Consider the following 12,775-nt stretch of genomic DNA (forward strand, 5'->3'; position numbering starts at 1 on the left):
TGTTGTTAAGCCTGGAATAAACTTTCCATTGTTAAGTAGCCCCAGGAATGAACGTAACTGGCTCACATACTGGGGTGCTGGGGCCTCCACGATTGCCTTGACCTTTGACGGCGCCCTGTGCAGGCCGGTAGCGTCAATCACATGCCCCAGGTACTCAACTGAAGACTGAAAGAATTCACATTTGTCCTTATGCACTCTGAGTCCATACTTTTTCAGTCGCTGTAGTGTCGCATCCAAGTTCAGAAGATGATCCTCCTCACTTGTCCCAGTGACAAGGATGTCGTCCAGGTAGCACTGGACTCCTGGCAGTCCACTCAAAATCTGATCCATTGCCCTTTGGAATAGAGCAGGGGCCGACATAATTCCAAACGGAAGGCAGCAGTACCTGTATAGCCCCTTGTGTGTCACAATTGTCAGCAGCTCCTTTGATTTGTCATTGACATGCATTTGTAGATAAGCCTGGCATAAGTTGATTTTGCTGAACTTTTGCCTTCCGGCCAGGCCCGTAAAGAAATTACCAATGAGGGGAAGAGGGTACTGTTCCGCAGACAGCACCGGGTTAATAGTCACTTTAAAATCCCCGCAGATTCGAATAGATCCATCCTTTTTCAGGACAGGAACAATGGGTGTGGCCCATTTGCTCATGCTCACAGGCTCCAGGACTCCATTCTCAACTAAGGCCTCCAAGTTAGCCTCAACTTTTGGCCTAATTGCATAGGGTACAGGTCGGGCTTTGTGAAACTTCGGCTTGCTGTCAGGTTTAATGTCCAGTCTCACGCTGATCTTTTTCATGCTCCCAAGTTCACCATTGAAGAGTTCTGCATGTTTGTTTAAAACTGCAGTCAGACCTGACTCCACTTTTGACATCATGCGGACTGCAGGCCAGCCCAGCGTGATTTTCTCTAGCCACGCACATCCCAGTAGAGATGGGTAATTTCCCTTTACCACATATAGTGGCAGTTTTGCAGTCTGTCCGTTCAATTTAACTGTCACCTCAGTGGCGCCTCTCATGGCCACAGGTTCGCCGGTATACGTCTTTAGCACAATGTTTGTTGGCTGACGGGTAAGGTGCTTTAGCATTTTGTTGTGGACAGTATCTGAAACAAGGGACACAGCCGCACCTGTGTCCACCTCCATCCGCACTGATTGTCCACCTCCATCCGCACTGATTGTCCCTCCACCAGTGGTGACACCCAGTAGCCATTTGAACCACCTGCAACCGTCAGTATGTGCACCTCTTCCTCCTCAGAGGTGTCGCTCCCCTCTGTTTTGCTTGTTCCATCATGCTGCACTGAATGAACACTCTTTTCCTTCTCTTGTCCAAATACAGACATTTTTTTTCATGCTTCCCAGCTCTGTCTGTTCTTTTATTTACCTCTACAGGCATGTTCAATGTGACCCTTTTTGCCACAGTTTCAGCATTCCAGCTCCGTACACCAGCAGTCACTAGCGTGATGGCCCGTTTTTCCACAACAGTAACATGTGCCGTTCCGCGCACCTTTAGGCTCAGGCGACACCTTGTGAACTCTCCCTGTTGAACTAAACTGGTGAGCCTCCTTTTCCGCCATCTCCATGGAGACACTAACTTCAGTGGCCTTTTCAAGATTAAGGTTGTCCTCAGTAAGAAGGCACTTCTGTGTGGCTGCACTTTGCAGACCACACACAAGTCTGTCTCTAATGGTGTCATTCAGCACCTCCTTGAACTCGCAGTGTTCTGACAACCTTTTCAAAGCAGCAATAAACATAGTCACTGTTTTCCCCTCCTCTTGATTCCGTTTGTGAAATCTAAATCTCTCAGCAATAACCAGAGGTTTCGGTGAAAAATGTGCTCCAAGAATTTCCACTAGTTTATATGTTTTAGTTCCTGGCTTAACTGGCTGTACAAGGCTGTGCAGTAAATTGAATGTCTTTGCTCCCATTATACTCAAAAAGGTAGGCACGACCTTATCGTTTGCCACCGCATTCGCCAAAACAAAATAGTCAAAACGTTCCGTATAAGCGCTCCATTGTTCAACATTTTCATCAAAATCACCAATGTTTCCAAATATAGCAGCCATCTCACATTTCAAATTTTAATTTCTGTTTACTCACTGCACCCGTAATGTCAATGTAATGCTGCAATCTCTGTTCCGAGTGTTTTGTAGTCGAAAACAAGAAAGTTCCCACAACGCAGATTCATCCCATCCTCGTCGCCACTTTGTTGTGTCTGTACCTCATAGAGTCATAGAGTTTTACAGCACAGAAAGAGGCCCTTCGGCCCATCGTGTCTGCGCCGCCCATCCATCCCTGTCCAGTCTAATCCCATTTTCCAGCATTTGGTCCATAGCCTTGTATGCAATGGCATTTCAAGTGCTCATCCAAATGCTTCTTGAATGTTGTGAGGGTTCCTGCCTCCACCACCCTTTCAGGCATTGAGTTCCACATTCCAACCACCCTCTGGGTGAAAAAGTTCCTCCTCAAATCCCCTCTAAATCTCCTGCCCCTTACCCTGAATCTATGCCCCCTTGTTATTGACCCCCCTACTAAGGGGAAAAGTTCCTCTTTTTCTACCCTATCTATGCCCCTCATTATTTTGTACACCTCAATCAGGTCCCCCCTCAGCCTTCTCTGCTCCAAGGAAAACAACTCCAGCCTGTCCAGCCTCTCTTCATAGCTGAGGCGCTCCATCCCAGGTAACATCCTGGTGAATCTTCTCTGCACCCTCTCCAAAGCAATCACATCCTTCCTATAGTGAGGTGACCAGAACTGCACACAGTACTCCAGCTGTGGCCTCACCAGCATTTTGTACAGCTCCATCATAACCTCCCTGCTCTTATATTCTATGCCTCGGCTAATGAAGGCAAGTATCCCATATGCCTTTTTAACCACCTTATCTACCTGCTCCGCTGCCTTCAGGGATCTATGTACATGTACACCAAGGTCCCTCTGACCCTCTGTACTTCCTAGGGTCCTACCACTCATTGTGTATTCCCTTGCCTTATTTGTCCGTCCAAAATGCATCACCTCGCACTTTTCAGGGTTAAATTCCATTTGCCACTTTTCCGCCCATCTGACCAACCCGTTTATATCGTCCTGTAGCCGGAGGCTTTCCTCCTCGCAATTTACCACCCCACCAATTTTCGTGTCATCTGCGAACTTACTGATCATACCTTTTACATTTTCATCCAAATCATTTATGTAGATCACAAACAATAAGGGACCCAGCACCGATCCCTGAGGTATCCCACTGGACACAGGCTTCCAGTCACAAAAGCAACCTTCGACCATCACCCTCTGCCTCCTGCCACTCAGCCAGTTTAGGATCCAACGCGCCAAGGCACCCTGGATCCCATGGGCTCTTACCTTCTTGACCAGTCTCCTATGCGGGACTTTGTCAAAAGCTTTACTGAAGTCCATGTACACCACATCCACAGCATTTCCCTCATCCACCCCACTAGTCACCCCCTCGAAAAATTCGATCAGATTTGTTAGACATGATTTACCCTTGACAAAGCCATGCTGACTATCCCCGATTAATCCTTGCCTCTCCAAGTGGAGATTAATTTTGTCCCTCAGAATTTTTTCCAATAATTTCCCCACCACAGATGTTAGACTCACTGGCCTGTAATTCCCTGGTTTATCCCTGCTACCCTTCTTGAATAATTTTACTACGTTAGCTGTTCTCCAGTCCTCTGGTACATCCCCTGTGGCCAGAGAGGTTCTGAAAATTAGTGTCAGAGCCCCTGCAATCTCCTCCCTTGCCTCCCACAGCAGCCTGAGACACATCTCGTCCAGGCCTGGGGATTTATCCACTTTTTGGCCCGCTAAAACCGCTAGCACCTCCTCCCTCTCGATGCTAATATGTTCAAGTATGTCACAGTCCCCTTGCCCGATTTCTATGTCTGCATCGTCTTTCTCCATAGTGAACACAGATGCAAAAAATTCATTTAAAACCCCGCCTACATCCTCTGGCTCTACACACAGATTGCCACTTTGGTCCCTAATGGGCCCTACCCTTTCCCTGGTTATCCTCTTGCCCTTAATATACTTATAAAACATCTTAGGATTTTCCTTTATTTTGCTCGCCAGTGTTATTTCATGGCCCCTCCTCGCCCTCCTAATTTCTTTTTTAAGTATGCCCCTGCACTTTTTATACTCCTCTAGGGCTTCTTCTGTCTTTAGTCTTTTGTAACTGCCAAATGCCCCCCTCTTATTTCTAATGCATTTTTGTATATCCCTTGTCATCCAAGGTTCCCTTTGCTTGTTGGTCCCACCCTTGACCTTTACAGGAACATGTTGGCATTGTACTCTCTCTATTTCCCTTCTGAAAGTCTCCCACTGTTTTGATGTGGATTTTCCTATAAGCAGCTGCTCCCAGTCCACTTTGGCCAGGTCCTGCCTTATCATATTAAAATCGGCCTTCCCCCAATTTAGAACCCTTATTTCCGGGCCGTCTTTGTCTTTTTCCATGACCACCTTAAATCTCACCGAATTATGGTCACTGTCGCCAAAATGCTCTCCTATTGACACTTCCACCACTTGCCCGGCTACATTCCCCAGAATTAGGTCCGGTACCGCCCCCTCTCTTGTAGGACTTTCTACATGTTGGCTCAAAAAGCTCTCCTGGATGCACTTTAAGAATTCTGCACCCTCTAAGCCTTTCACACTCTGACTGTCCCAATTTATATTGGGGAAGTTGAAATCCCCCACTATTATTACCCTATTATTTTCGCACTTCTCGGAGATTTGCCTACATATCTGTTCCTCTATCTCCCCCTGACTGTTTGGGGGCCTATAGTACACTCCCAGCAAAGTGCTTGCCCCTTTTTGTTTTTAAGTTCTACCCATATGGCCTCATTAGAGGAACCCGCTAATATATCATCCCTCCTTACAGCAGTAATTGACTCCTTAATTAATATTGCAACACCCCCTCCCCTTTTACACCCCCCTCTGTCTCGCCTGAAGATTCTATACCCCGGAATATTGAGCTGCCAGTCCTGACCCTCCCTCAACCATGTCTCCGTGATAGCAACAATATCGTACTCCCATGTGTTCAACAACAACTTCAGTTCATCCACCTTATTTGCAAGACTCCTTGCATTAAAATAAATGCCTTCCAGCCCTGCCATATTCTCTTTTGCCTTCACATATTTGCTCTGCCTTCCCAGCTGACTTGTTTTTCCCTCTGTATTTGGCCGTAAATCACCCCCTACTATAGCTCCACTCTGTACCCCAACCCCCTGCCAAGTTAGTTTAAACCCTCACCAGCAGTGCTAGCAAAACCTCCCCGCAAGGATATTGGTTCCCCCCTGGTTCAGGTGTAAACCGTCCGACTTGTACAAGTCCCACCTTTCCCAGAAGCAGACCCAGTGATCCAGGAAACTAAAGCCCTCCCCCTTGCACCATCCCTTTAGCCACGCATTCATCTGTTCTATCTTCCTATTCCTATACTTACTAGCACGTGGCACCGGGAGTAATCCAGAGATTACAACCTTTGAGGTCCTGCTCCTTAATCCTTCACCTAGCTCCCTAAATTCTTGCTGCAGGACCTCATCCCTCTTTTTACCTATGTCGTTGGTACCAATGTGGACCACGACCACTGGCTGTTCTCCCTCCCCCTCCAGAATGCCCTGCAGCCGCTCAGTGACATCCTTGACCCTGGCACCAGGAAGGCAACAAACCATCCTGGATTCACGTCTACGGCCACAGAAACGCCTATCTGTTCCCCTTACTATAGAATCCCCTACCACTATTGCTCTCCCACTCTTTTTCCCCCCTTCCTGGGCAGCAGGAGCACCCCCAGTGCCAGGAAGTTGGCCGCTGCTGCCTTCCCCTGGTGAGTCATCCCCCTCAACAGTATCCAAAGCGGTATACTTGTTTGAAAGGGGGATGTCCGCAGGGGTTCCCTGCACTACCTGCCTGCCTTTGTTGCTCCGCCTGATGGTCACCCCCTGTGCTGCCCTACCCTGAGGCGTGCACAACTCGCTAAACGTGTTATCCACGAGCCTTTCAGCATCGCGCATGCTCCAAAATTCATCCACCCGCAGCTCGAGCGCCGCAATGCGGTCTACACGTAGCCTTTATACCTAAACACAATTAGTGCTCAGAACCTCGAGATTGCAAACATGCTGCTTCTTTATTCAAAAGGAAAGTTCTGGAGAAAAGTACAGAACAAAAGAGAACAAACCCAACCATTCATCTGCTGTGACAGCGCCACCGCAGGTGGGAGGAGAACACATAATACATAACAGCTCCGACCAGCCTATGTCGGCATTGAAGATGTATTCGCGCACCATCCAAGGACAACAGTTGACTTGTTATCTCAGCTCAGCCTCCTATTAACACTGAACCCAAGAGAAATGTGTTACTTTCAGCTACTTCTCTTGATTCCATTCCCGCCACCTCCCCCCCCCAACCCACAACCTCCCACGCCATCGCCGCACCCACCCCCCCAAGTCCCCCCTAACTGTGAAGTGCTTTCGGATATTTTGCTATGTTATGTAAGTTGTCATTCATTATTGCTTGCACCTGCCTCTATTTATACGATGGCGTGTTGCAAGGCATGCCTGTGTCCCATCTTGGAAGCGGAATACTTCATTATAATATTTAAATTAGAAACATAGAAAAATAGGAGCAGGAGTAGGCCATTCAGTCCTTCGAGCCTGCTCCGCCATTCAATATGATCATGGCTGATCCTCTATCGCAATACAATATTCCAGTTCTCTCCCCATACCCCTTGATGCCTTTTTTGTCTAGAAATCTATCTATCTCCTTCTTAAATATATTGTGACTTGGGTTGAGAGCCTGATTTAGATTTAATGGTTGCCAGCCAGGCTCCCCAGGGTTTGGGAAAATGAAGACGAGAGCAGCCTGCTGCAGAAGGTAAATGCTTTTTAGAGCACTCCCTGTGAGCCAGGAGGAGCAGGAGTGCTTCCTCGGCCCCTCAAGCAAACCTTCTGCCGATCGTGGCCTCTCCTCACTACCGTGATCGGCTGACCTCCCCCTCAACCCGTGATCCCGAGCCTCCTGTCGACCCTCCCCCCTTCAACCCGCGATCATTCCTTCCCTCCCAATTGCCGGTCTGACCCCCTACCTCCACTCTGTGCTCTTTCCCGATTGCCCTAGACCATCCCCAACACTCTCTGGCTGCGGCCTTCTGTCGCTGGTTTTCCCATCTAGCAACCGGCTACCCTTTCAATCTGGCCTACTGCCGGGAGGGAAACAGAATACCAAAATGATAATGAGATCCTCAGCAGGACCTCCACGTCCCTGGAATTTCCCCCCCCACGACCGCGCTCCACCGCTCCTTCCCTGCCTCCCTGTATATATCGGGGCCTTTACGTCTGTTTGTGGAACATTGCTGCAGGACTACAGCAGAAAGGATCTCTCCCTTGTGAATTTACATCCTGTCAATTAGTCCCAAAGAGCACCGTTACTGTTACTGGTACATATCCCTTGCAGCAAGTAGCTGAAAAAGAAACCACAGATCACACATTTAGGTTCAGCAGTTTATGCAGTGTGCAAATTTATGAACAATTTTTTGTAATAACAAGAGTCAAAAGTGAAAGTTCTAAAAGAAAGCAAACATTATTTTATTTTTAAATGTGTTAGCAGTTATGTCTGTGACATTCTTTGGACTAATTTATAAGCTACAAACAAATATTAGGACAGCCAGTCCCAGAATTTGACTTTGAGTACTGTACCCTTGAAATTCAATCTTCAACTTTATGCGGCTGCAAGAACCCTCTGAGGCCAAATAATAGTCCAAGCTAAGTTAAACCCTTAAGCTAAACAGTTCCTGAAATTAGAAACATATAAAGAATTTGGCAGTAAAACCTAATACCCAACAGTCAATTTAAAGAAAATTCAGTCTAAATATATTTTTGTCTTCATCCCACTATTAACATTTTATTTCTTTATTTGTTAGCATTGAAAGTCCATGTATCCTCAACGACCAAGAATGTTTTGGATGAGTTCGGAAGTTTTGAACTAGAACTCCGTGGAGATGTTGAAATGAAGGTAAATTTATATTTAAGTTATGTTCAGTACAACTTTCACAATAACAATCACAAATGATTTTTATGGGACTCCTGTCATTGCTTTTATTCTAGAATATGTTAAATATTTAAAGATTCAAGCTAAGAAATTCTGTTGGGGTCGGGGGTGGGGATAGAGTGCTGGCAAAAGTGCAGCCAAGGAGTTGGAATTTGGGGTGGAATCCTCAATTATTCCCTTGTTATACCGTTCCAGGCTCAGGTACCTGCCCCAATTGTTTAAATGACCCCGTGCCTGGGATATTGAATTGGGTAATGGCTAAGTCAAAGTGATGGACAAAAGCTTTGTCCTGCTGCACTTCTAGCAGTGCAACAGCGCTACAGAATACTTACCCTTTAACCTCAAAACACACATTTCTAGCCTGTAAATAAGAAACATGTATCTTGGGAACCATATAGCTGCTAATTATTCTACAAAAGACTTAAAGTAAATAACAAAAAATATCCATCCCCATTCTTCCAGGATTCACTGGGGGTAACCTTCATCTTCACCAGTAAACCAGTGGGGTGATTGGCCGCCCATTATACAAACCACCTTTTTTCATCTCCACTGAAATGAAAATCGGGCGGTTTCTGTAACAGGCGGGTGATTCGACCCTCGGGTTTACCACCCAAATAGTGGAGATGAAAATCACCCCACTGAGCAAAACCAGGAAGGGCCCAAGCTTTCCAGGCCTCTCGTTTATGATGAATTAGCTAAGTTCAAACCTGGGGAGAATACAGGCATTGTAAGTGGTCACAACCTTCCAAAGCAAAGGAAAGGAAAATTTAGGCAGGCTGCTGATTGTTTTCCACTGATTCCAGCTGGCAATGAACATGTATTGGTGAATAGTGCACCAATTCTCACGCTGCAGGTTTGCACATGAACAATGGCCACTTGCATGATCTACTGGAGTCTCACCGCCAGATGTAAACCTGTCTTCTAATATAAGTTGCCAACTTCAGGAGGAAAAGGTTGGGTTGAGGGGGTGGGTGAAATTCCACAAAAAAAGGCATGTAGATCAATGTTCCCTGTGTGCTGTGCTTTGTTCTGCACGGCCTGTTCCTTTTAGCGCGCGGTCCCTTTAAATTTCCACGCATGTGCGGAATTTACAATGGAGAAGTCAGTCAGCAGCCTGTGCGGGACCTTTCCCATTACTGCGCAGCTGCGCAACCTAGAGGGAACATTGGGGTAGATTTTCATCCTCATTTTTTGACAGGAAAGGGGAGGTAGCGATTCAACAATTGCAGGACACTACTTACCATTCTCTTCCCGCCGCGTCTGGCTCACCATGATTTTGGAGAGTGCTGGGAAATAGGTGAGCAGTGTTTGCGCCCAGAACAAATTGGGATCCTACACCGTATATAGGACCATGAAGTACCAACCGGCAGAGCATGCGTTTGCGCACACTGAGCCCATTGGTACTGGACATAGAGCAGCCTAACTAATTGTTCTAAAAGGGACCACTGCAGGACGCTCCAGAAATGCAAAAGTAAATTGTGCCACTGATTTTTGTAGGGCCAGAGAGGCATGAAAGATCCTCCTGGTCCCATCAAACAAAACCTTCTCACACGCTGTCTTACTTCCAGCTCGGCTCCGCAGAGGAACCGATGGATTTCTCGCTTCCCCGCCAATCGGTGAGTTGCCTATTAGCGCTTGTTGTGCATTGGCAGCTCGCCAAAAGTATCATAATGAGGCTCGACCATGAAAATAGCTCCAGCCTCTCGCTGGTGGCAATCAGGTGGACAGTGCAATTGCTTCGTCCATGGTCCGCTCGATGTACAGCTAAACCAAATGTCACCCCCAAGATCTCTCCAGTGGCATTCATGACAATAGCTGCACAACTAATATTCCAGTTTAGTCATATCTAATGGTACAGACCTAGGCCTAGAAATTCAGTTGGGCGCGCCAGCCGTTAGCGCCTTAGGAGGAATAGATCTCGAGCGCTAGGCGCTTATCGCCCGGGCGCAGCGCGATCTGCGCCTCTCCCCAACTTCAGGACACATTTAGCGCCGGCGCAAAGTCTTAGCGCGCGCCCTGCTGCGCGCGCAGATCATGACGTCATTTAATAGTGCAACGCCCTTTGTGCGCCCCAAACCGGAACTTCACTCGCGCCGGCCCATTGTGCGCCGGGCGGCCCGAGCGACTGTGAAGTGGAACGGTACACAGGCCAGCCGGGCCGCGGGGAGCGCTAATTAAAGGGCACTTACCCAGCAGTATAAAGGCCAGCCATTTTGCAGCATTCACTCTTGTGCAACGGTTTTTTGGACAGAGACCAAGGAGGAGAGTTTACTGGTTTGGACCAACACTTGGCCAGGTATTTTTGGCTCAGGCCAGAGCTTACCAATTATCTTTGCCTTCATTCAGAGCTCAGTGTTTGCCAGCATATAATGGGGGCTGAATTGGGTGGCAACGCTGAATTTCAGCCTTATGCCAGAAGGGCTTACAGACGCCGTGAGAGAGTGGCAGCCCTGGCTAGACGCAGGGGGGGCAACAGGCGTCGCCAACTGAGGCCTTACCCACGCAGGGTATACCGCCAGCAGACCTCCTATCTGACCATGTCTGCCGCGATGTGTGTTAGGAGGCTGCGATTCCGAAGGGAGGTGGTTGCAGACATCTGCCGGCTGCTTCAGAGAGATCTGCAGCCACAGCTGATGCGCAGGACGTCTCTGTCGGTGGCAGTGAAGGTGACGGTGGCTCTCAACTTCTATGCCTCCGGCTCCTTCCAATCCGCTACTGGGGACATCGCTAACATCTCCCAGTTCGCCGTGCATTGCTGCATCCGCCAGGTGACCGAAGCCCTTTTCAGAAGGAGACATCAATTCATCTCCTTCCCCATGACCCTGGACAAGCAGCAGCAGCGTGCAGTGGGGTTTGCAAGAATAGCGGGCTTCCCCATGGTGCAGGGCGCCATTGACTGCACGGATGTGGCTTTGCGGGCACCTCTTGAGCATGCCGAGGAGTACCGCAACCGGAAGGGCTACCATTCCCTCAATGTACAGCTGGTGTGTGACCACAGGCAGCGCATCCTAGCTGTCAATGCCCGCTTTCCAGGCAGCAGCCACGATGCCTTTATCCTGCGACAGACAACTGTGGCTGACATGTTCCAGGCACAGCCTCCCCCAAGAGGATGGCTTATCGGGGACAAAGGCTATCCTTTGTGTACCTGGCTCATGACCCCGCTCCGCGCGCCCACAACCCCTGCTGAAGAGGCATACAACGAGAGCCATCAAGCGACGAGGAACCTCTTAGAACAAACAATCGGCATGCTCAAGCAATGGTTCCGCTGTCTCGATCGCTCCGGGGGAGCCCTCCAGTATTCGCAGGATCGAGTCTCCCAATTCGTCGTCGTTTGCTGCATGCTACACAACCTGGCTATCCGCAGGACTCAGGCACTGCCACCTCACGTTGGACCACCACCTCAGGAGGAGGAGCAGGAGGAGCATGAGGATGACGAGGACGAAGAGTACCTGCCCAGGAGGGACGCACAAGGTCCAAGGGCCGCCCGTCGGCGGCTTAGTGAACATCACTTCTAGGCCCCCTGTCAGGGAATGGCTTGTGCCAATGATAGAACATGATTGCAGCCGCTCCGCAAGCCCTCAGCCGGTTAAGGCAACAAACACTTCAAAGATCAAACATGGACAATGTGAATAAATAAAATGCTTTATTATACAAACTCTGGGCCCTTCCCACATGAAAACCAAAAACAGACGAAACCCCCAAAAAACACTCAAACACATTACTCGCTCCCACAACCTGGAGAGGATTAACAAAAGAGGGCAACTAAAATGGCCGTCATTCTCGGCCTTCGTCAAAAACAAACATCACATCATCGGCCTTCAAAAAACAAACATCCAATTCTCGGCCTCAAGAAACAAACACAAATGGCCACACATTCGACTATTTGGCCCGCTAGGGCGATGCCTTGGCCATCTTTGGGTGGCCCCTGCCCGCCCTGCTGCTCCGCCTCAAAGTAAGGCCATTGGCTGCTGCAAGGCTGGGGGCAGGCTCCTGAGGGGCACATGTCGTGACGGCAGATGCCCTTGGGGGTCAGCCTAGTCGAGGTCTGGCCATCGAGCGGGCGGCTGTTGATTGCTGCAGCTGTGGCTGGCCAGCATCAGTCGCTGCAGCAGCTCCTGGCAGCTCCACTGGGGGTGTGGCAGTGGCGGCTGGAGGAATGGCGGCAAGCTGGCGGATGGCAGGCGCTCGCTGGTCGCCTGAGACACTGGCACTCGCCCGGGCCAGCACTGCAGCATGCGCACCAATCTGCCGAGGGACAGACCGCTGTGCTGCTGCAGCGCGCCGGGTGCCCTGGCGATGCCTGGCTGACACAGCGAGTGTGGCAGCAGTGAGTGCCCGTGTTGACCTGTTCACTGACCGCAGCAGAGCAGCCAGTGACTGGACGGCACCACTGATCACCTGGCCAGTCGCTGACAGATCTGCCCGGTATTCCGCCCGACTGGTGGCCTCTAAGGGCCCGAACTCGGCCACACTCCGAGAGAGGGAATCGATGGACTCAGGCAACCGTGCCACTGCCGCCATGAGCTCCGTGTGCCGGCGCTCCGAGTCCGCGGACACGTCTTCGAGGCGTTCCATCTCCTCGGCAAAGAGCATCTCCTGACTGGAGGCCAGACTCTCCCTCTGGGGAGAAGGCCGCCGAGCCGGCCAACCCTTCCTGCGTTGCTGGAGGCCGCTGGGCCCAGCAATTGGACTCCCCTCCGACGCATCCCCCCTCTGGGGAGAAGGCCGCCGAGCTTCCACC

The 12,775-nt window shown here is 49.6% G+C and overlaps 1 protein-coding gene across 1 annotated transcript in view; it reads left to right on the plus strand.

The window, feature by feature from the left end:
* Positions 1-12,775, plus strand: part of npr2 (natriuretic peptide receptor 2) — a 221,716-nt gene that overhangs the window by 200,469 nt on the left and 8,472 nt on the right. The window contains exon 21 of the mRNA XM_085973308.1: positions 7,907-7,998. Coding sequence (XP_085829434.1) covers positions 7,907-7,998 — 92 coding nt within the window. The remainder of the gene's footprint in view (positions 1-7,906; positions 7,999-12,775) is intronic.

This window comes from Somniosus microcephalus, chromosome 2 (assembly GCF_052327205.1).
Source record: "Somniosus microcephalus isolate GS21.2 chromosome 2, FLI_Smic_1.0, whole genome shotgun sequence".
NCBI classification, from domain to species: Eukaryota; Metazoa; Chordata; class Chondrichthyes; order Squaliformes; family Somniosidae; genus Somniosus; species Somniosus microcephalus.